The sequence below is a fragment of the Orbicella franksi genome, chromosome 11 (assembly GCF_964199315.1).
Source record: "Orbicella franksi chromosome 11, jaOrbFran1.1, whole genome shotgun sequence".
In the NCBI taxonomy this organism is placed as follows: Eukaryota; Metazoa; Cnidaria; class Anthozoa; order Scleractinia; family Merulinidae; genus Orbicella; species Orbicella franksi.
Genome location: NC_138155.1, coordinates 11429401 through 11451900, shown reverse-complemented (window position 1 = coordinate 11451900; position 22500 = coordinate 11429401). Strand labels below are relative to the sequence as shown.

General features: G+C 40.1%; 4 protein-coding genes across 4 annotated transcripts; all 4 read left to right on the top strand.

Annotated features, from left to right (window-relative positions):
• The first annotated feature begins 1783 nt into the window (after positions 1-1783).
• Positions 1784-7122, top strand: LOC145460338 (uncharacterized). The gene has a single exon (XM_081445118.1). It carries the CDS (start codon positions 1784-1786, stop codon positions 2570-2572), a length of 789 nt encoding a protein of 262 aa, XP_081301244.1. The 3' UTR covers positions 2573-7122.
• A 3820-nt stretch (positions 7123-10942) lies between these two features.
• Positions 10943-13359, top strand: LOC145460337 (uncharacterized). Its single transcript, XM_081445117.1, has one exon. The coding sequence runs from the start codon at positions 10947-10949 to the stop codon at positions 11733-11735; it is 789 nt and encodes a 262-aa protein (XP_081301243.1). The 5' UTR covers positions 10943-10946; the 3' UTR covers positions 11736-13359.
• A 796-nt stretch (positions 13360-14155) lies between these two features.
• Positions 14156-15857, top strand: LOC145460248 (uncharacterized). Its single transcript, XM_081444994.1, has one exon. The coding sequence runs from the start codon at positions 14645-14647 to the stop codon at positions 15431-15433; it is 789 nt and encodes a 262-aa protein (XP_081301120.1). The 5' UTR covers positions 14156-14644; the 3' UTR covers positions 15434-15857.
• A 4117-nt stretch (positions 15858-19974) lies between these two features.
• Positions 19975-22098, top strand: LOC145502090 (uncharacterized). The gene has a single exon (XM_081481373.1). It carries the CDS (start codon positions 21283-21285, stop codon positions 22096-22098), a length of 816 nt encoding a protein of 271 aa, XP_081337499.1. The 5' UTR covers positions 19975-21282.
• The last annotated feature ends 402 nt before the right edge of the window (positions 22099-22500 follow it).

The following is a 22500-nucleotide window of genomic DNA, read 5'->3' as shown; positions in this document are numbered from 1 at the left end:
CACTGTTATTTTCGAATGCAACTTTCACTGGCACTCATCTTCATCTTCGCTGTCGTCGAGTTCTTCGTCGCCGCTTGTGCTGCTATGGGAGTCTCTTTCACCGATACTGCAAGAAGCAGCAATGCTTTCCGTCAGAGTGTACTCTTCAGGGTACATGAAGGTGTAGACATAATCTCTGACTTCCTGCTCAAGGTTGGTGGTGATTCTGCTTCTTGCAGCATTGGTGAAATAATTCCCTTCCAAGAGCTGTGCGATGTATGGCCCATCTCTTCTAAATAACGACGTGGCAACATCCTCAACTTTAATACACCCTTCCGGGACGGCCGTTCTAGGAGGGTACACAAGGCATTGTGGAAGATCATTTCCTAGCGGGTTTCCAACACAGATTCCATAAACTCGTTGGACGTTGTTTTCAGTCCGCTTCCTCTTTCTTGCATTTGACTTTCTGCGGTTTTCTTTTTTCCTTCTCCTTTTGTTGATGTGCTGTGCATGTTTGAGTATGCCCTTGAATATGCTGTTATAATTGCTCTTATTTTCTAGTGCTTCCATGTCCTGCGTGACCTTCGTCAACTTAGCTTCTATACATTTGATCTGTTTTACATTAAAACTGTGGGCATTCATCAATTCAGATGAGGGAGATGCCAATGAGAGGCCAAATACCACACGCTCAGGGCGAGCCATAACTAGGAGATCCGAAATTGACTTCTCTTTCTTTTGATTTGTTTTTCAAACAACAGCTCTCTGTAGTATAGGGATTGTAAATATTGTCTTCACAGTGAGCACAAAACGCGAAGTAGGGGGATAATAGAGAAATATTAAAAAAGTTGAAATCTAAATATTGTTTGTTCAATTTTTTTTTGGGGGGGGGGTCATCCCAAAAAATGACCGCTGTAAGGGGGGGCACGTGAAAAAATTGGTAAGCTGAGGGGGGGTCATGCGATTTTTAAATGGTGCTTCCCAAATCCCACCAGCCCCCCCTCCCTCATAAAAAATGAACGGTCCCTAAACTCATGGAAATTTCGCGTGTCTTCTGAATTATTATATAAAAGCAACAGACCACAAGTTTTTATGATTTATAGGCTGATAAACCAGTTGGGATGTTCGAAGAACACTCGAAGAATTCGTAAATCACGAGCCTGTTGCTCGTGATTTACGAATTCTTCTCGTGCTCTTCCAACATCCCAACTGGTTTATCAGCCTTTAAAACATAAAAACTTGTGGTCTATTGCTTACATATTACTTTGCGAGAATTAGGAGAATTAATTTTCGTTTAGATTTTACTTTTATCCCGACATCGAAATTTCGCAATATTTTAGGTACTTCCCCTTTTGGTCTCTGGTTTGTTTTCATTAGGCTGTTTGGGTTGTTTGGGGGAATCCCCTAAAATAAATTATGCAAATATAATTCTCCGAAATTGAAGCCACGCGTCGTCTCGATTATTTTCTCGGAAAGCTATCCCGAAGCTATAACAGTATTGTTGAGCTTAGTACATCGCCATAAACTTCAGAAATTGAATTATTCGAATCGTTTGAAATGTACGTTATCTGATTGCCGCGTCGATTTCATTCCATGTCGCCAACACCTGGCATCTAGAACCTTCTTGGGGTAAGTCCCTTACTTTGGGTAAGTCCCTTTCAATCTATTTGCATTTTGCGATGCGTCGCTACCTGATTCGCTAGTTTTGTCTATATGATGACGAAAATAAAGTTTCCTTCAAGCTTGTTTATGCATTAGTAAGCATTTATTTCGCTTGTTTGCAAAGTGTGCCGATCAAGAAAGAGCCATGGCTTGGTTTGAGGCATTCTGTAAAAGGGGAGCGCGTGTAATATTTTTCGCTCTGATAATAATTCAGTGCTTCTTTCTAGCTGGTTATCCAGCCACTTACAAGAATAATTCTCACTGGTACGCCTTGGCGACTTCATTCGCGCCAGCAGTGATCGTATGGCTCTGTCTCATCGCTTCCAACGCAAAACTTCGCTGGTTGTTTTATGTCTGGGATCTGTATATCATCTGTGCCTTGATACCCAACATAGCCATCGTATTTGTATATGTTGGAGACAGCCTCGACAAGAACGAGCTCCTTGGTCCAAATACTTTGAAGATGGTTCTCTGCATCACCCCACTTCTTTTACTGTTGCTGTTGCACATTGCTGACGATTCGGATCAAACTGACGAACACAGAGAACTTGTTTCCAAGTTGTCTTATCAGATGGCCATTGATCTCTTCGATGCTGTTGAAATGATAGACATTGTCTTAGAAGAAAACGAGCACGACTTCGGAATACCAAGCGAATTTGGAGCTTTTATGATCGTATTGGCATGCTTCAGTCTCATGTTGTCTACTTGGCAGTTGGCGGAAAACACACTGGCTCGAGGAGAAACGAAGATTCGCTTCTGTGCCGCGTTTTCCCGCAACATTGTGGAAATACTTCTCGTCAATTTGCCTTTCTTAATCATTCGTGCGGTGGTTTTCTTCAAATACGGCAAAGATGAATCCATTTTCATCGCCAAGAATGGTATTGCAATAATTCTGTCCGTGTTGGAGATTCGCCATATTTGCGCTTCACGTTAGCGACCGGAGATTTCACTGATGGCTACATCAGGGAAAAGTTTACCTTCTGTGAAAGTTTTTATGGGACACTTGACCAAACATATTTTAAATGTTAATAATGCAAATTCTTAATATTCAATTTTAAACTTTGTCAATTTTTAAATCTTTAATACTGTAATTAATTTTAGACCCCTTTCCCAGTTTGTTTATTCATTTCAATTGACGTATTTTTATCTTTTTTATTCCTTTTGTAACTGGAAAGCCCCTTTGGGGAGTCGCAAATAAAGTATGTATGTATGTATGTAAGTGACGTTGACGGTTAGGAACATAGCGAATGTTGTTGTAAACTTGAGAACTGGTAAACAAGCCAGAGTAGTTTTGTCTCCTAGCGTTAAGGCATTCCCTCTCTTGCCCCTGTTGTGCACAAATACTCGTTATTGATCTGACTGTTCATAATACAGATCCCTCAGACTATTTAGAGAAAAGCGAAGAAGACCAGTATGCGAGACTGAGAACGGAATTAAATCACTGCAAACCAAGTTTTAGATGATGCAAGATTCTCCGTATGGAATGTACAATTTTTAAACCCTGTTCTAGAGTCATTGTCATATAGTGCAAGAAGGTAGTTAAAATAGCAACATTTACTTATAAAAGAGTTTATTAGCGTACTACAGAATCAATGTATACTGATTCTTGTATACCTATTAAGTAGCTCCATAGTAAATCTACAATCTCAAGCTCGTGTACTTTGCTCCTTTCAGAAGTTTTATTTATTTTTTATTTATATTTTTTCCGACAGTGTTAAAAGTTATATGCACTGTGGTAAAAAGCAATCTTACGGGCGGCTGGCAATGAAATATCAATGTACACTTGCGAGAAAGCAAATAATTTCAGTGATTTCTAAGAACGACTCAACCTCGTTCCCAGGCTCTCTCTTCTCCGCCTTCCTTGGTCGTTGGAAGAAAAACTCTGGTTGCGGCTGGTCACGTGACAACCTGTGACACAAACTTTTCCACAACCAATAATTTTTGTCGATCTCAACTAAGCGAAAGAAAGGTCATCGCTAAGTACGCCTTTGAAATTTAACCTCCTGTCCTATTGTAAGCTTCACACAGGTCAGACGAAATATATTTATATATATCCAGCGTATTAAAGTATCACTCTGATTTCAAATCCAGTCGGTCGATTAACTACTTGAAGTAAAACTGTTTCGCTGTTTCGTGTTGCCTGAATTATACTCACGGCACATTGTTCGCTAAATAACACGATGTTTCATTAGCCACTTTGCAAAATATAATTCTTGACTATGCCAAGGAACCGTGTTTCAATATCTGTCTAAATATAAACTTACATAAACCTGATGCAGATGAAATATAAGTGTGGGTTTGTGTCAACAAAACAAAACTGTAAATCATTTTGCACCGCTGTAAATCAAATGCTAGTCAGAACACTCGGCTAATCGGCCGTGTGACAGAAATACTTTTAACATTCAAAATACCAAACCACGAAGAAATTAAATTACCTTCGAATTCAAAGATTCAAGGGATTGATCCACAAGTTTCACTTCGATTCAGTACGTAACATTTTACAGTTGCTAACCGTCAAAAAGCTTCTGCTCCATTCGGCTGCCGAATTTCTTTGTGAAAGGGGAAAAAAAAAAAGTATTCTTTATTTTTGAAGACGGCAGAAATCGTGTAGCATTCTTCATCGGCAAGTTCGACTTCGAACCCCGATAGAGCGGGTAGTTTTTAGCGACTGCTCAAGGTTTTGAAACCCACAGAGTTGGTCACAGCAACAAACAAAACACTCTGCCACCCCTCCCACCGAACAGATTTATTACTTTTTTTTTCTTTTACCACCCAGATTCTGGGTGGTCACATGACCAGCCGCAACCAGGATCTTTCTTCCAGCGACCATGTTGAGAAAGACCAAGCGAAATTGATGACGTCATCTGTAAATAACTTTGTCTCTTATCAGCATTTCTCGGAATTGAGTATCAGCTATTTTTCGTTTATCGTTTTCCTGGAAAGATCGTGCTTGAGTTCAGATTTCTCTTACAGATCTATTGACCAAAGAAAAACAACAACAACAACAACAAAAACACCTATAATAGATTTTTTTAATCATAACCTTTTGTCTGATAAACTTAGGCTCGCATTTTTTATTTAGCTTGGTAATCCTGTAGTCCCATAGGCTTGTTTAATTATCTGCAGTGCAGAAACCATTATCTCCTCGCTCTTGCACTTTGGTTAATATTATACACGACAATAAACGTCTTTATCGCTTATAGGGCTAGCTACACCATCTGAGACAATCGAGAGAAAAAAAACAAACAAACAAACTCGACCACTAAACGTTCTTTTGACAAACATTCTAAAGAGAACCGTTGACAGTCCCTGTTGATTCCGTTCAGCTTTTGCTGACCACTGCTGGCTCTAACTCTAACTCAAAGGACCTGTGCAGTTGCAGGTACGTAAGCTCTGACTGCAATGGCTAGAATATTTGCCTCACTCACATAAGCGATTTATTTTCTGACCGCGTTATCAAAATGTTATTGCTGAATATTTAAAGCGCACAGCATGATCAGTTTTCCAAGGAATTTAAGCTCGATGTATTACATGCTTTCACTGCGACGCGGGTTTAAAGACTCAGAATTTTAACAAAGAGTGTATGGGTTCATTAGCGACACATAATTGTTTCAGTAATTTTAAGGCCAATGTCTAGCTCCTTCAATATTACACCCCCAGTGCTACTGAACATCGCCATGTGCGGTCTAAACTGTTTGACCCATTACGAACACGACACCTTTTCTGCGCAAATTCGTATGGTTATAATAAGAGCTAATAAGGTAAAATCTAAACAATAAGCCAATGACGTCAGCAAAGACCACCTGTTGTAGAATTCATACTCCCAAAAAAGACAAATAAAGTGTGTTCATTGTCAGGCAATAAAAAATAAAATCAAAAACCATTCAGTGGATAAAGTCGAGAAATCGTGATATTATAGATCGACGATAAATAATGAAGACATTTCTACAAGATTAAGGTGTGTGCGTTGTCCCAAAGCTGAGATATTCGTCGAAACTTCCGCGCAAATTTATGGAGCCTAGTATGGAGCCGGCCTCCTTGTAGTCCTGCAATGTGGCGGCCGAAAAATGGTGTAAACATCTGGAACTTACTTTGGCTATCTAGTCGACGAATTATCTGAACCGAACCAAAAAGCATTTACACCAGCACTTTTCCTAATATTTTAACTCTTAAAATGGTTTAAAATCACGAGATAAGTCTGTATTTTCCGACAAACGTGATCTTAAATAGCTTAATGTCACGCACCGCCATAACTCCGAAATTCAAAATGCGCTGGTTTCCAAAGGAAGGACGCTATTGAGCTGCAAAGTTGTAAACGGATATGAATCTAATAACTCAGTCTTCTGCTTGATGAGGATAAAACCTTTAGTGACTCTTAATTTTGGATTTGAGAATTTGATGACGTCACGTGATGACACTCTATAGAAGTGGAGTTTCTGTTTACTATTAACGCGATCGGGGAATTTTGTGTCATCGCTTGCTATGAACGATTATGGTGTCTTATGATGGCTGGCACTGGTATAATGTCGATGAAACTTGTCACATATGTCTGGAACACCAAATACGATTTTCTATTCTGGTAACATAATCAGGTAATAAGGATGTCAGACAATACTTAGCTAAACTTTCCCATACCCAATGCCTTTGGCTTAGGTGGTAAGAAAAATGTCCTTTTCTCATTGGTATTGAGTTCTGACCGGACGTAACTTTACTACGCATCTTCTGCATTGAATGATTTATTTGCTTTCACTTTCTTTCTTTCTTTCTTTCTTTCTTTCTTTCTTTCTTTCTTTCTTTCTCTCTCTCTCCCTCTTTTTCTTTCTTTCTCTCTTTCTTTTTTTCTTTATTTCTTTATTTCCACAATTGCAACAATTTCAATTCTTTTTTCAACAATTAAGTTACACTGAAAAATAAATAAAGTTTGGTTCACAAAAGTTAACAATGACACCATATTGAATTAATTAAGAAAATAGATAGATAGATATTGCCAATTCTTATCTACGTTGGCAGCGTTTATCGTATGCGGTCCCTTGTAGTTTATGGTTTCTCATTTATGTATTTTCGGACCGTAGGTCTTTTTAGATCCGATACGCTGCGTTTTTTAAGCATGGTACTGGCCATGCGTTTGAATGTTTAAATGTTTAGGCTGGCCTTGTCCAGCCACATTTATTCTTTTGCCTTTCGAGACACCAATCTTGACACTTTGTCTCCTTGCGCCCCGAAACATGTGATGTGGCAACGGGTCATTTTGCAATTTATGTGCGTTGGCTGTTGGGCTGGCGTTACATATCTTCGCTACACAGTGCTGACGAGCCCCAAGAAGGGCGAAACAGCTGTCCACTGTTGCGATCCTACTTTATCGGTTCTTGTCATGTTGGTGTCTCGAAACATTTTTCACGTAGTATCAGCCTTGCAGTTTATTGCTTGTCTTATCTACATACTTATTTAACGTAACGATTTTCCTTAATAATAGCACTGTCCTACTTAAATTAGTAGTTAAAATTGTTTCCTCAAAAACCTTACATTTTTCTTTAAACAAATTCATTTGATTTGATTTGAGATTATGTGGTTTTCAGTTTCATGTTTTTCACTTTTATAAGTAAACAATAATAGACATGACATTTAAGACTTTCCAAATCAAAAATCACCTTAAAATTGGTTATGTTAACACGCAACTTCAAAGAAACAGATTGCCTTAGGCCTGTCCATACTAAAAGGTTGAACCTTGTCAATCCCTCACCTCTGAGAACATTAAAAGACTCGATATTTGACTTGTCAAAGAGCAGACCATTTTTATATTACTTTTATGTAATAATTAAATGCATGCGCATGCTCTGATTAGTCAATCAGCTATGATTTATTGTAACGCAGTAAATGGTTTGAACCCAGGTAGTTCGTATAGTGTGATCGTCCGGGTGAGTGTAGTTCTGAAAAGAACTGTTGTTGGTGACTGACGTTTCGACAACCTGAGCGGAAGTCATCTTCAGAGTCAAGTGAATAGTGTTTGTCAGTCGATGATGTTATAAGTCTGGTCCGTTGAACGTGATTGGTCAGTATAGCCATGATGGTATTGGCTGAAAGACTCGTGTAAAGTTTGTCATCAGTCATTGGTGGGTTTCGAGCCGTCTATTGTTAATCAAGTAGGTCGGTTTTTGGTCCGTCTATTGTTAAGTCGGTCTGTTAGAAGTCCGTTTGTCGGCTTCGTTTCTGTCGTGAATAAGTCGATTGTAAGGCGCCGGTAGTTGTTGACATCTGTTAAGAGGCGTTTGTTCTAGGTTAGTGTACCAGCTTTCCAGAGTCAGTCGTTGAAAATAGTTTGTACTGTAGGTTAAGCACTGAGCAGAGTCCCAGTCAATGTTGTGGTTTGTCAGTTGATGATGTACAGCAATGTGATTGTTGGCATCACCATTTCTCGTGGCTCGTTTGTGTTCAGTCAGTCTCGTGTTAAGGTTTCTGCCAGTCTCACCAATGTAGGAAGCCTGGCAGTCGGAGCATTTGATCTTGTAAACTGCTCCCTGTCTGTCGTTAGGTTCGTCTCTGTCTTTCACGTTGGTCAGTAAGTGTCGTAACGTAGTTGTAGGTTTGTGGGCTACACGAATGTTGTAGGGCTGTAGGATCCGTGAGATGGTCTCAGAAGTGCCCTTAATGTAAGGTATAGTCACTGTAGTAACAGGTGTAGGGTTCCTGTCCGTAGCGTCAACTTCAGTAGGTCGGTAAATGTTTCGTCTAATAAAGTCAGCGTTGTAGTTGTTTTTGTGAAAAACACGTTCAAGGTATCTGTTTTCGTCGCGTAAGCTGTCCGGTGTGTCACAAACTAGTTGCGCTCGTCTCGTCAAAGTCTTTATAGTCGTGGCTTTGTGAGAAGTCGGGTTGTAGGATGATTCGTCAAGTAATCTGTCGGTATGCGTCGGTTTTCTGTACACTGTCGTTCGTAGTTCGTTGTTGTCGCGGCTTACCAAACAGTCTAGAAAAGGTAGTTTTCCATTTTCTTCGATCTCTTTAGTAAACTGGATGTCGGCGTTCTGTTCGTTTAGGTGGTCGTGAAAATCGTCAATTTCGTCTATGTGAACGGCGGTAAAGGTGTCGTCAACGTAGCGTAACCAAAGCGGTATCGTTTGTCGGCAAGCTGCAAGGGCGCGTTCCTCCACGTGTTGCATCACAATTTCTGCGACAACAACAGAAACAGGCGACCCCATTGCTGTTCCATGCAACTGTTTGTAGTGTTTACCGTTGTACTGAAAGTAAGTACCTACAGAAGACATCATGGACTTACTGAACCTTTGCCTTACATCGACTTACCGCCGTTCACATAGACGAAATTGACGATTTTCACGACCACCTAAACGAACAGAACGCCAACATCCAGTTTACTAAAGAGATCGAAGAAAATGGAAAACTACCTTTTCTAGACTGTTTGGTAAGCCGCGACAACAACGAACTACGAACGACAGTGTACAGAAAACCGACGCATACCGACAGATTACTTGACGAATCATCTTACAACCCGACTTCTCACAAAGCCACGACTATAAAGACTTTGACGAGACGAGCGCAACTAGTTTGTGACACACCGGACAGCTTACGCGACGAAAACAGATACCTTGAACGTGTTTTTCACAAAAACAACTACAACGCTGACTTTATTAGACGAAACATTTACCGACCTACTGAAGTTGACGCTACGGACAGGAACCCTACACCTGTTACTACAGTGACTATACCTTACATTAAGGGCACTTCTGAGACCATCTCACGGATCCTACAGCCCTACAACATTCGTGTAGCCCACAAACCTACAACTACGTTACGACACTTACTGACCAACGTGAAAGACAGAGACGAACCTAACGACAGACAGGGAGCAGTTTACAAGATCAAATGCTCCGACTGCCAGGCTTCCTACATTGGTGAGACTGGCAGAAACCTTAACACGAGACTGACTGAACACAAACGAGCCACGAGAAATGGTGATGCCAACAATCACATTGCTGTACATCATCAACTGACAAACCACAACATTGACTGGGACTCTGCTCAGTGCTTAACCTACAGTACAAACTATTTTCAACGACTGACTCTGGAAAGCTGGTACACTAACCTAGAACAAACGCCTCTTAACAGATGTCAACAACTACCGGCGCCTTACAAACGACTTATTCACGACAGAAACGAAGCCGACAAACGGACTTCTAACAGACCGACTTAACAATAGACGGACCAAAAACCGACCTACTTGATTAACAATAGACGGCTCGAAACCCACCAATGACTGATGACAAACTTTACACGAGTCTTTCAGCCAATACCATCATGGCTATACTGACCAATCACGTTCAACGGACCAGACTTATAACATCATCGACTGACAAACACTATTCACTTGACTCTGAAGATGACTTCCGCTCAGGTTGTCAAAACGTCAGTCACCAACAACAGTTCTTTTCAGAACTACACTCACCCGGACGATCACACTATACGAACTATGATTTATTGTGCCCGTAAACTCATGGAAATTTCGCGTATCTTCTGAATTATCATATAAAAGCAATAGACAACAAGTTTTTATGGTTTATAGGCTGATAAACCACTTGGGATGTTGAAAAAACACTCGAAGAATTCGTAAATCACTCGCCTGTGGCTCGTGATTTACGAATTCTTCTCGTGCTCTTCCCACATCCCGCGTGGTTTATCAGCCTATAAACCATAAAAACTTGTGGTCTATTGTTTACATATTACTTTGCGAGAATTAGGAGAATTGATTTTCGTTTGGATTTTACTTTTATCCCGACATCGAAATTTCGCAATATTTCAAAAACGACAAGCGAAAATTTCTTTTCAGAAGGTGCTTTCCCTTTTGGTCTCTGGTTTGTTTTCATTAGGCTGTTTGGGTTGTTTGGGGGATTCCCCTAAAATAAATTATGCAAATATAATTCTCCGAAATTGAAGCCACGCGTCGTCTCGATTGTTTTCTCGGAAAGCCATCCCGAAGCTAGTACAGTATTGTAGAGCTTAGTACATCGCCATAAACCGCAGAAATTAAATGATTCGAATCGTTTGAAATGTACGTTATCTGTTGCCGCGTCGATTTCGTTCGATGTCGCTGACAACTGGCATCTAGAACCTTCTTGGGGTAAGTCCCTTACTTTGGGTAAGTCCCTTTCAATCTATTTGCATTTTGCGATGCGTCGCTAACTGATTGGCTAGTTTTGTTTATATGATGACGAAAATAAAGTTTCCTTCAAGCTTGTTTATGCATTAGTAAGCATTTATTTCGCTTGTTTGCAAAGTGTGTCGACCAAGAGAGAGTCATGGCTTGGTTTGCGGCATTCTGTAAAAGGGGAGCGCGTGTAATATTTTTCGCTCTGATAATAATTCAGTGCTTCTTTCTAGCTGGTTATCCAGCCACTTACAAGAATAATTCTCACTGGTACGCCTTGGCGACTTCATTCGCGCCAGCAGTGATCGTATGGCTCTGTCTCATCGCTTCCAATGCAAAACTTCGCAGGTTGTTTTATGTCTGGGATCTGTATATCATCTGTGCCTTGATACCCAACATAGCCATCGTATTTGTATTTGTTGGAGACAGCCTCGACAAGAACGAGCTCCTTGGTCCAAATACTTTGAAGATGGTTCTCTGCATCACCCCACTTCTTTTACTGTTGTTGTTGCACACTGCTGACGATTCGGATCAAACTGACGAACACAGAGAACTTGTGTCCAAGTTGTCTTATCAGATGACCATTGATCTCTTCGATGCTGTTGAAATGATAGACATTGTCTTAGAAGAAAACAAGCACGACTTCGGAATACCAAGCGAATTTGGAGCTTCTATGATCATATTGGCATGCTTCAGTCTCGTGTTGTCTACTTGGCAGTTGGCGGAAAACAAACCGTCTCGAGGAGAAACGAAGACTCGCTTCTGTACCGCGTTTTCCCGCAACATTGCGGAAATACTTCTCGTCAATTTGCCTTTCTTAATCATTCGTGCGATGGTTTTCTTCAAATACGGCAAAGATGAATCCATTTTCATCGCCAAGAATGGTATTGCAATAATTCTGTCCGTGTTGGAGATTCGCCATATTTGCGCTTCACGTTAGCGACCGGAGTTTTCACTGATGGCTACATCAGGAAAAAGGACGTTGACGGTTAGAAGCATGACAATTTTTGTGTTAAACTTGCGAACTGGTAAACAAGCCAGAATAGTTTTGTCTCCTAGCGGTAAGGCATCACCTGTCTTGCCCCTACTGTGCTTGAGAACTGGTTATTGATCTGACTGTTCATAATACTCATTTCTCAGACAATTTAGAAAAAAGGCGAAGACCAGCCGGCGAGGCTGAGAACGGAGTTAAATCACTGTAAACTAAGTTTTAGATGATGCAAGATTTGCCGTATGGAATGTACAATTTTTAAACGGCCCTGTTGTAGAGTCAAAGTCATATAGTGCAAGAAAGTAGTTAAAATAGCAACATTAACTTATAAAAGAGTTTATTAGCGTAGTACAGAATCAATGTATACTGATTCTTGTATACCTATTAAGTAGCTTCATAGTAAACCTACAATCTCAAGCTTGAGTTATTGCTCCTTTCAGGAGGTTTTTTTTTTTTTTTTTTTTGGACAGTATTGAAAGTTATACGCACTGTGGTAAAAGCAATCTACCGGCCGGTAAATATTATTGTTATGTCTCCCAACTTAAATACGTCTTCCGATTGGAGGAAAACGTTTCACGTGTCGTAGGTCAAGACTCATTAACTCCGTAGGGCGAATAAAACTCACTAAATCCTTAGGGAAACAGCAACTCGCACGTGATCAGGTCGTGCTCTTTAAAACCGCGGCAAATTAGTGAGCCAGCCGGCGTCAAGCAAACGATTTCTTCACATTTTTTTTTATTTTTTTTATTTTTGAGTTAGAAGGTATAACAAAAACACTTAATGACTCGTCCCGCGGGGAACAGTGAGTTTTTTTTTCCCTCGACCTCAATGTTCTCCTCGGCCTCGCCTCGTGAAACACTGAGCGTCTCAGGGAAAACTTATTGTTTACTTTGGGGCCAGTCGTGAAATGCTTAATGTAAACTCGCGAGAAAACAAATAGTTTCAGTAATTTCTAAGAAAGACCTAACGATATTAATGACGTCATCGGTAGATAATTTCGTCTCTTATCAGCATTTCTCGGAATTGAGTAACAGCTTTTTTTCGTTTATCGTTTTCTTGGAAAGATCGCGCTTGAGTTCAGATTTCTCTTACAGATCTATTGATTAAAGAAAAACAAAAACAACAACAAATCTATAATAGATTTTTTATCGTAGCCTTTTGTCTGGTTTACTTAGGCTCGCACTTTTTATCCAGCTTGGTAATCCAGTAGTCCCATAGGCTTGTTTGATTATCTGCAGTGCAGAAACCATTATTTCCTCGCTCTTGCACCGTGATGGTTAATATTATACACGACAATAAATGACTTTAGTGCTTATAGGGATAGCTACACCATCTGAGCCAATCGAGAGGAAAAAACAAAATCGACCGAACCGTTGGCAGCCCCTGTTGATTCCGCTCAGCTTTTGCTGACCACTGCTGTCTCTACCCTTCTAACTCAAACAACCGGTACAGGCGTAGATACATAACCTCTGACTGCAATGACTAGAATATTTATTGCCTCACTCGCATAAGCGATTTATTTTCTGATCGCGTCATCAAAATATTAATGCTGAATATTGAAAGAGCACAGCATGATCAAGCTCGATATCAGTAATGCTTTCACTGCGACGCCGGTTTAAAAACTCAAAATTTTACAAAGAATGCATGGGTTCATTAGCGACCATTAGCAATTTTAATTTGCGACACATAATTGTTTCAGTAATTTTAAGGCCGATGTCTAGCTCCTTCAATATTACACCCCCAGTGCTACTTAATATCACCACTGATGTACGGTCTTTAACTGTTTGGGGTTAATTCATTTCGAACATGATATCTTTTCTGCGCAAAGTCGTATGCTAATGTTAAGAGCTAATGAGGTAAAATCTAAACAATGACGTCAGCAATTAAAGATCGCCTGTTGTAGAATTCATGCTCTCAGAAAGACAAATAGGAGAGAAGTTTTTGTTTACCATTAACGCAGTCCGGGAATTTTGTGTCATCGGTTCCTATACGCGATCATGGTGTCTTCTGATGGCTGGCACTGGTGTAATGCCGATGACAATTATCACAGATGGAACACCAAATATGATTTCCTATTCTGGTAACATAATCAGGTAATAAGGACGTCAGACAATGCTTAGCTAAACTTTTTCATACCCAATGCCTTTGGCCTAAGTGGTAAGAAACATTTTCTATTCTCGTTAGAACTGAGTTCTGCCCGGACGTAACTTTACTACCCATCTTCTGCTTTAAATGATTTATTTGCGTTCACGTGATTGATTACAAAAATAAACCTTATTTTGCGCGAATTAGGAGAATTGATTTTCATGAGAATTTTCCTTTATCGACTCAGTAACTGTCTTTTATCGCGACATCGAATTTTTTGCGATATTTTAAAAAACGACAAGCGAAAATTTCTCTTCAGAATGTACTGTCCCTTTTTGTCTCTCTGGTTTGTTTTCATTAGGTTGTATTGGGTTGGTTGGGGGAATCCCCTAAAATAGATTATGCAAATATAATTTTTGGAAATTAAAGCCAGGCGTCGTCTCGATTGTTTTCTCGGAAAGCTATCCCGAAGCTAGTACAGTATTGTAGAGCTAAGTACATCGCCATAAACCGCAGAAATTGAATTATTCGCATCCGATTTCGTTCGCTAACACGTCGCTAACACCTGGGTCGGCTAGAGCGTTAACCTTTGTGGGGTAAGTCCCTTTACTTGGGGTAAGTCCCTTTCAGTCTTTTCGCATTTTGCGATGTGTCGGTACCTGATTCGCTAGTTTTGCGCTTATGATGACGTAAATAAAGTTTCCTTCAAGCTTTTTTTATGCTTTAGTAAGCATTTATTCCGCTTGTTTGCCTGTGTCGATCAAGAAAGAGTCATGGCTTGGTTTGCGGCATTCTGTAAATGGGGAGCGCGTGCAATATTTTTCGCTCTGATAATAATTCAGTGCTTCTCTCTAGCTGGTTATCCAGCCACTTACAAGAATAATTCTCACTGGTACGTCTTGGCGACTTCATTCGCGCCAGCAATGATTGTATGGTTCTGTCTCATCGCTTCCAATGCAAAACTTCGCAGGTTGTTTTATGTCTGGGATCTGTATATCATCTGTGCCTTAATACCCAACATAGCCATCGTATTTGTATTTGTTGGAGACAGCCTCGACAAGAACGAGCTCCTTGGTCCAAATACTTTGAAGATGGTTCTCTGCATCACCCCACTTCTTTTACTGCTGTTGTTGCACACTGCTGACGATTCGGATCAAACTGACGAACACAGAGAACTTGTTTCCAAGTTGTCTTATCAGATGGCCATTGATCTCTTCGATGCTGTTGACATGATAGACATTGTCTTAGAAGAAAACGAGCACAACTTCGGAATACCAAACGGATTCGGAACTTTGATGATCGTATTGGCATGCTTCAGTCTCTTGTTGTCTACCTGGCAATTGGCCGAAAACAAACTGGCCCAAGGAGAAACGAAGATTCGCTTCCGTACCGCGTTTTTCCGCAACATTGTGGAGATACTTCTCGTCAACTTGCCCTTCTTGATCATTCGTGCGATGGTTTTCTTCAAATATGGTAAAGATGAATCCATCTTTATCGCCAAGAATGTGATCGCGATAATTCTGTCCGTGTTGGAGATTCACCATGTTTGTGTTTCACGTTAGGGACCAGAGACTTCACTGATGGATACATTAGGTAAATGGACTTTGAGTTAGACACACGAGAAGTTCACGTTGTTGTAAACAGTAAGAACTGGTAAACAAATGCGTCTGAGGATAGAATAGTTCTCTCTCCCAGAAATAAGGCATTTCTTTCCATTGTTGTGCTACAGAACTAGGTATGGAACTGACTCTTCATAATAGAGATGCTTTAGACAATGTAGAGAAAAGAGAAGAAGCGAAGAGGAAGATCAGTTGGCGAGATTGAGAACAGATATCACAACCGAACCACGTTTCCTCGGATTCAAGATTTGTCGTATGGGAATATACATTATTAATCAACCTTACTCTACTTTAGAATCATTGTCATGTAGTGTAACAAAGTTGCTACACTAGCAATGTTTACCTATCGTGACCAGAGTTTATTAGCGTAGTACAGACTCAATGTATACAAGTATACCTATTAAGTAGTTCTGTAGTAAACATACTATTTACAATCTCAAGTTTGAGTGTTCGCTCCTTCCTTTTTGGACAGTATTTAAAGCTATATGCACTCTATTAAAAGCACTCTACTGGCGGCCGGCAATTATAATTAAAAATATATACATGAATGAATGTAAACGTACCTAAAAGCAAAGAATTTCAGTTAATCCCCCTGGAGTTGATACACCAGACGCACTAGTGGACAAAATTGTTTTTGTTGTGACAAAATTCCAGACAAATATCTGTTTCCGGTAAAAAAAATTTTGTCATGTTTTAGGGTCGCACGCAATTTGCATTCCTGTCATACACGCATCAATGTGTCAACAAAAGGAAACTTTCCCGCTCCCGCTAAAAGTGTGTCACGATATCGCGGCATATTAAACATTTAGCGCATGATCGTGGAACCACGAGATGCGGCTTTCGCTTTTGTTGGACTTTTATTGCTTTTAACTTGTATGCAGGCTAGAATGGCAAATCTATACAATCTGCACTGTATTTACAGACTTCATAACTTAAATATCCGGCTAGCGTTGTTGGAATACGAGCGTCAGATCAGACAGCATAGACGGCGAAGACGATACAATCCATACCGCTGGCGTTTGCCAAGACCAAACGGACCGTGGTTCGAGATACACTTTAGGAATCTTGCAATTCCTCCCAACTACTTCAAAAGCCAGTTACGAATCAATAGGAATACCTTTAATACACTTCTCAATATGCTGCACCCTTTTCTTCTGCGGCAAAACACCTCGTTGCGTGATTGCATTCCTCCAGAAAAAGTGCTCGCTCTCGGTCTTTACCGTCTTGCACGTGGAAACTTGTACTTGACAGTTGGCACTAACTTTGATGTAGGGAAAAAGTACCGTAATCGAGGCAGTTCAAGATGTTACTAGGGCACTATTTGAACTGAGAAACGAGTACATAAAATTTCCAGTAAATGAAGGAGAGACTAGGACATGCATGGAAACATTTTCTGAACTTTCTAATCTTCCCAATGTTGCTGGCGCGATTGATGGCACCCATATTCAGATAAAAGCCCCCGATGAAAGCGCTGTCGATTATTTTAGCCGGTATCATCAGTACGATTTTATAGTTCAAGGGGTAGTGGACAGCCACAAACTGTTTCTACTGATTTCGCCGCCGGATATCCTGGAAGTCTTCACGATGCCTGAGTTCTGAGAAACAGCACATTGTACAGACGTGCAGAAGGTAACGAAGTCCTAAAAAGTCCTACTATACAGATTGGTCATCATGAAATTCGGCCGTATCTCGTCGGGGATAGCGCTTATCCCCTTTGACCATGGCTACAAAAATCTTTTCCCGAAGCAACGAGGGATCGAGACGAGATTTCCTTCAACCGAGAGCTGACTGCTATCAGAGTTTCTGTTGAATGCGCCTTTGGTATCTTAAAGAACCGATGGAGGATTTTAGCAAAGCGGTTCGACAGCAATATGAACTTTGCAGTTAAGACTGCAGTTGCCTGCGCGGTACTTCATAATTTCTGCATCAGGAACGGCGACCACTGGGATGACAGTGACGAAAATGATGACGATGATGGCGATAATGATGATACGAATGTAATGCAAGATGGAGCTAAAATAAGAGGGGTTTTAAAAGAATATATTTCTTCTTTGTAAACGTTTTACTGAATAGTGACAAGCTTCATTGGTTTAACTTTTTGTTGTGACCTTCCGGAAAGAACTAATCTGTTGCGAGTTACCCGAGATTTACTTCATTTTATTCGAACACAAATCAAATAATTTTCTTCCGTGCATAGTTAGTGGAGGGGACTGACCATGTTCAGTGTCAAAGTGAACACATTTTAATAGTATAATAGCTCTAAAATTTAAGCAAGAATTGAATATTTCAGTTTGCCTTTAACAAACTCTCATCTTTTACTATACAGTAACAAAAACAGTAACAGAACCTTGCACATGCATATTACAGATATCATAAATCGCATATGATAGATGGATGAAAGACAGTGTTTGACATTTAACTATAATTATCCTTAAATGCCTGGAGAAAATTCCCCATAAATTGGTTCATCATTTTCATTTGCTGAATTTGCATCTCTTGCATTTTTCCATGGAAGACGCAACGCGTTCTCCTTGGGATTTGATCTCATCGTAAGAACGTTTGAAGTGCTTTTGCATTTCTCCGTCGGCATCCACTGGAACTCGCATATGGCCAAGAGGGATCCATCTTCCTAGCCTTCTCAACAAGTTGACAATGTCTGACAAATCGTTCCTACGGGAAAGACCTACCTGTTGACAGATTTTTTTGTAAAACAAACAACTTTTTGTAGAATTTATACTCTCAGAAAAGACAAATAGGAGAGACGTTTTTGTTTACCATTAACGCAATCCGGGAATTTTGTGTCATCGGTTCCTATACGCGATCATGGTGTCTTCTGATGGCTGGCACTGGTGTAATGCCGATGACAATTGACACAGATGGAACACCAAATATGATTTTCTATTCTGGTAACATAATCAGGTAATAAGGATGTCGGACAATGTTGGCTGGACTTTTTCATACCCAATGCCTTTCGCCTAGTCAGGTGGAAAGAAACATTTCCTATTCTCGATAGCACTGAGTTCTTCCCGGACGTAACTTTACTACCCATCTTCTGCTTTAAATGATTTATTTGCGTTCACTTGATTGATTACAAAAATAAACCTTACTTTGCGCGAATTAGGAGAATTGATTTTCATGAGAATTTTCCTTTATCAACTCAGTAACTTTCTTTTATCGCGACATCGAATTTTTGCGATATTTTAGAAAACGACAAGCGAAAATATCCTTTCAGAATGTACTCTCCCGTTTGGTCTCTCTGGTTTGTTTTCATTAGGTTGTATTGGGTTGTTTGGGGAAATCCCTTAAAATAGATTATGCAAGTACAACTCTCGGAAATTGAAGCCACACGTCGTCTCGATTGTTTTCTCGGAAAGCCATCCCGAAGCTAGTACAGTATTGAAGAGCTACATACATCGCCATAAACCGCAGAAATTGAATTATTCGCATCGTTTGAAATGTCGTTACTTGTGGAACAAGATCGGTAAAAGTACGTTACCTGACTTGCCATGTGGGTTTCGTTCGTTAACACGTCGCTACCCTGGGTCGGCTAAAACGTTAACCTTCCTGCGGTAAGTCCCTGATTCGCTAGTTTTGTGCGTATGATGACGAATATAAAGTTTCCTTCAAGTTTTTTTTATGCATTACTAAGCATTTATTCCGCTTGTTTGCCTGTGTCGACCAAGATAGAGTCATGGCTTGGTTTGCGGCATTCTGTAAATGGGGAGCGCGTGCAATATTTTTCGCTCTGATAATAATGCAGTGCTTCTCTCTAGCTGGTTATCCAGCCACAAAACTTCGAAGTTTTAATGGAAAGTTGCGAGCTCGAGAAAACAAATAGTTTCAGTGATTTCTAAGAAAGACCTAACGATACTAATGACGTCATCGGTAGATAATTTCGTCTCTTATCAGCATTTCTCGGAATTGGGTATCAGCTCTTTTTCGTTTATCGTTTTCTTGGAAAGATCGCGCTTGAGTTCAGATTTCTCTTACAGATCTATTGATTAAAGAAAAACAACAACAACAAAAATCTATAATAGATTTTTTATCGTAGCCTTTTGTCTGGTTTACTTAGGCTCGCACTTTTTATCCAGCTTGGTAATCCAGTAGTCCCATAGACTTGTTTGATTATCTGCAGTGCAGAAACCATTATTTCCTCGCTCTTGCACCGTGATGATTAATATTATACACGACAATAAATGACTTTAGTGCTTATAGGGATAGCTACACCATCTGAGCCAATCGGGACAGGAAAAAAAACAAAATCGACCGAACCGTTGGCAGCCCCTAATGATTCCGCTCAGGTTTTGCTGACCACTGCTGTCTCTAGCCTTCTAACTCAAACAACCGATACAGGTGTAGATACGTAACCTCTGACTACAATGACTAGAATATTTATTACCTCACTCGCATAAGCGATTTATTTTCTGATCGCGTTATCAAAATATTAATGCTGAATATTGAAAGAGCACAGCATGATCAAGCTCGATATCAGTAATGCTTTCACTGCGACGCCGGTTTAAAAACTCAAAATTTTACAAAGAATGCATGGGTTCATTAGCGACCATTAGCAATTTTAATTTGCGACACATAATTGTTTCAGTAATTTTAAGGCCGATGTCTAGCTCCTTCAATATTACACCCCCAGTGCTACTTAATATCACCACTGATGTACGGTCTTTAACTGTTTGGGGTTAATTCATTTCGAACATGATATCTTTTCTGCGCAAAGTCGTATGCTAATGTTAAGAGCTAATGAGGTAAAATCTAAACAATGACGTCAGCAATTAAAGATCGCCTGTTGTAGAATTCATGCTCTCAGAAAGACAAATAGGAGAGAAGTTTTTGTTTACCATTAACGCAGTCCGGGAATTTTGTGTCATCGGTTCCTATACGCGATCATGGTGTCTTCTGATGGCTGGCACTGGTGTAATGCCGATGACAATTATCACAGATGGAACACCAAATATGATTTCCTATTCTGGTAACATAATCAGGTAATAAGGACGTCAGACAATGCTTAGCTAAACTTTTTCATACCCAATGCCTTTGGCCTAAGTGGTAAGAAACATTTTCTATTCTCGTTAGAACTGAGTTCTGCCCGGACGTAACTTTACTACCCGTCTTCTGCTTTAAATGATTTATTTGCGTTCACTTGATTGATTACAAAAATAAACCTTATTTTGCGCGAATTAGGAGAATTGATTTTCATGAGAATTTTCCTTTATCGACTCAGTAACTGTCTTTTATCGCGACATCGAATTTTTTGCGATATTTTAAAAAACGACAAGCGAAAATTTCTTTTCAGAATGTACTGTCCCTTTTTGTCTCTCTGGTTTGTTTTCATTAGGTTGTATTGGGTTGGTTGGGGGAATCCCCTAAAATAGATTATGCAAATATAATTCTCGGAAATTGAAGCCAGGAGTGGTCTCGATTGTTTTCTCGGAAAGCTATCCCGAAGCCAGTACGGTATTGTAATGCTAAGTACATCGCCATAAACCGCAGAAATTGAATTATTCGTTATTCGTTATTGCTTATAGAGACAAGATCGGTAAAAGCACGTTATCCGATTTCGTTCGCTAACACCTGGGTCGGCTAGAGCGTTTACCTTCCTGGGGTAAGTCCCTTATTTGGGGTAAATCCCGTTCAATCTATTTGCATTTTGCGATGCGTCGCTACCTGATTCGCTAGTTTTGCGCGTATGATGACTTAAATAAAGTTTTCTTCAAGCTTTTTTATGCATTAGTAAGCCTATATATCGCTTCTTTGCAAAGTGTGTCGATCAAGAAAGAATCATGACTTGGTTTGAGGCATTCTGTAAAAGGGGAGCGCGTGTAATATTTTTCGCTCTGATAATAATTCAGTGCTTCTTTCTAGCTGGTTATCCAGCCACTTACAAGAATAATTCTCACTGGTACGCCTTGGCGACTTCATTCGGACCAGCAGTGATCGTATGGCTCTATCTTATCGCTTTCAAAGCAAAGCTTCGCTGGTTGTTTTATGTCTGGTATCTGTATATCGGTGCCTTGATACTCAACATTGCCATCGTATTTGCAGTTGTTGGAGACAACCTCGACAAGAACAAGCTCCTTGGTCCAAATGCTTTGAAGATGGTTCTCTGCATCACCCCACTTCTTTTACTGTTGTTGTTGCACACTGCTGACGACTCGAATCAAACTGACGAACACAGAGAACTTGTGTCCAAGTTGTCTTATCAGATGGCCATTGATCTCTTCGATGCTGTTGAAATGATAGACATTGTCTTAGAAGAAAACGAGCACAACTTCGGAATACCAAACGGATTCGGAACTTTTATGATCGTATTGGCATGCTTCAGTCTCGTGTTGTCCATCTGGCAATTGGCGGAAAACAAACTGGCCCCAGAAGAAACGAAGATTCGCTTCCGTACCGCGTTTTTCCGCAACATTGTGGAGATACTTCTCGTTAATTTGCCTTTCTTGATCATTCGTGCGGTGGTTTTCTTCAAATACGGCAAAGATGAATCCATCTTTATCGCCAAGAATGTGATCGCGATAATTCTGTCCGTGTTGGAGATTCGCCATATTTGTGTTTCACGTGAGGGACCAGAGACTGGAACTGACTCTTCATAATAGAGATGCTTTAGACAATGTAGAGAAAAGAGAAGAAGCGAAGAGGAAGATCAGTTGGCGAGATTGAGAACAGATATCACAACCGAACCACGTTTCCTCGGATTCAAGATTTGTCGTATGGGAATATACATTATTAATCAACCTTACTCTATTTTAGAATCATTGTCATGTAGTGTAACAAAGTTGCTACACTAGCAATATTTACCTATCGTGACCAGAGTTTATTAGCGTAGTACAGACTCAATGTATACAAGTATACCTATTAAGTAGTTCTGTAGTAAACATACTATTTACAATCTCAAGCTTGAGTGTTCGCTCCTTCCTTTTTGGACAGTATTTAAAGTTATATGCACTGTATTAAAAGCAATCTACTGGCGGCCGGCAATTATAATTAAAAATATA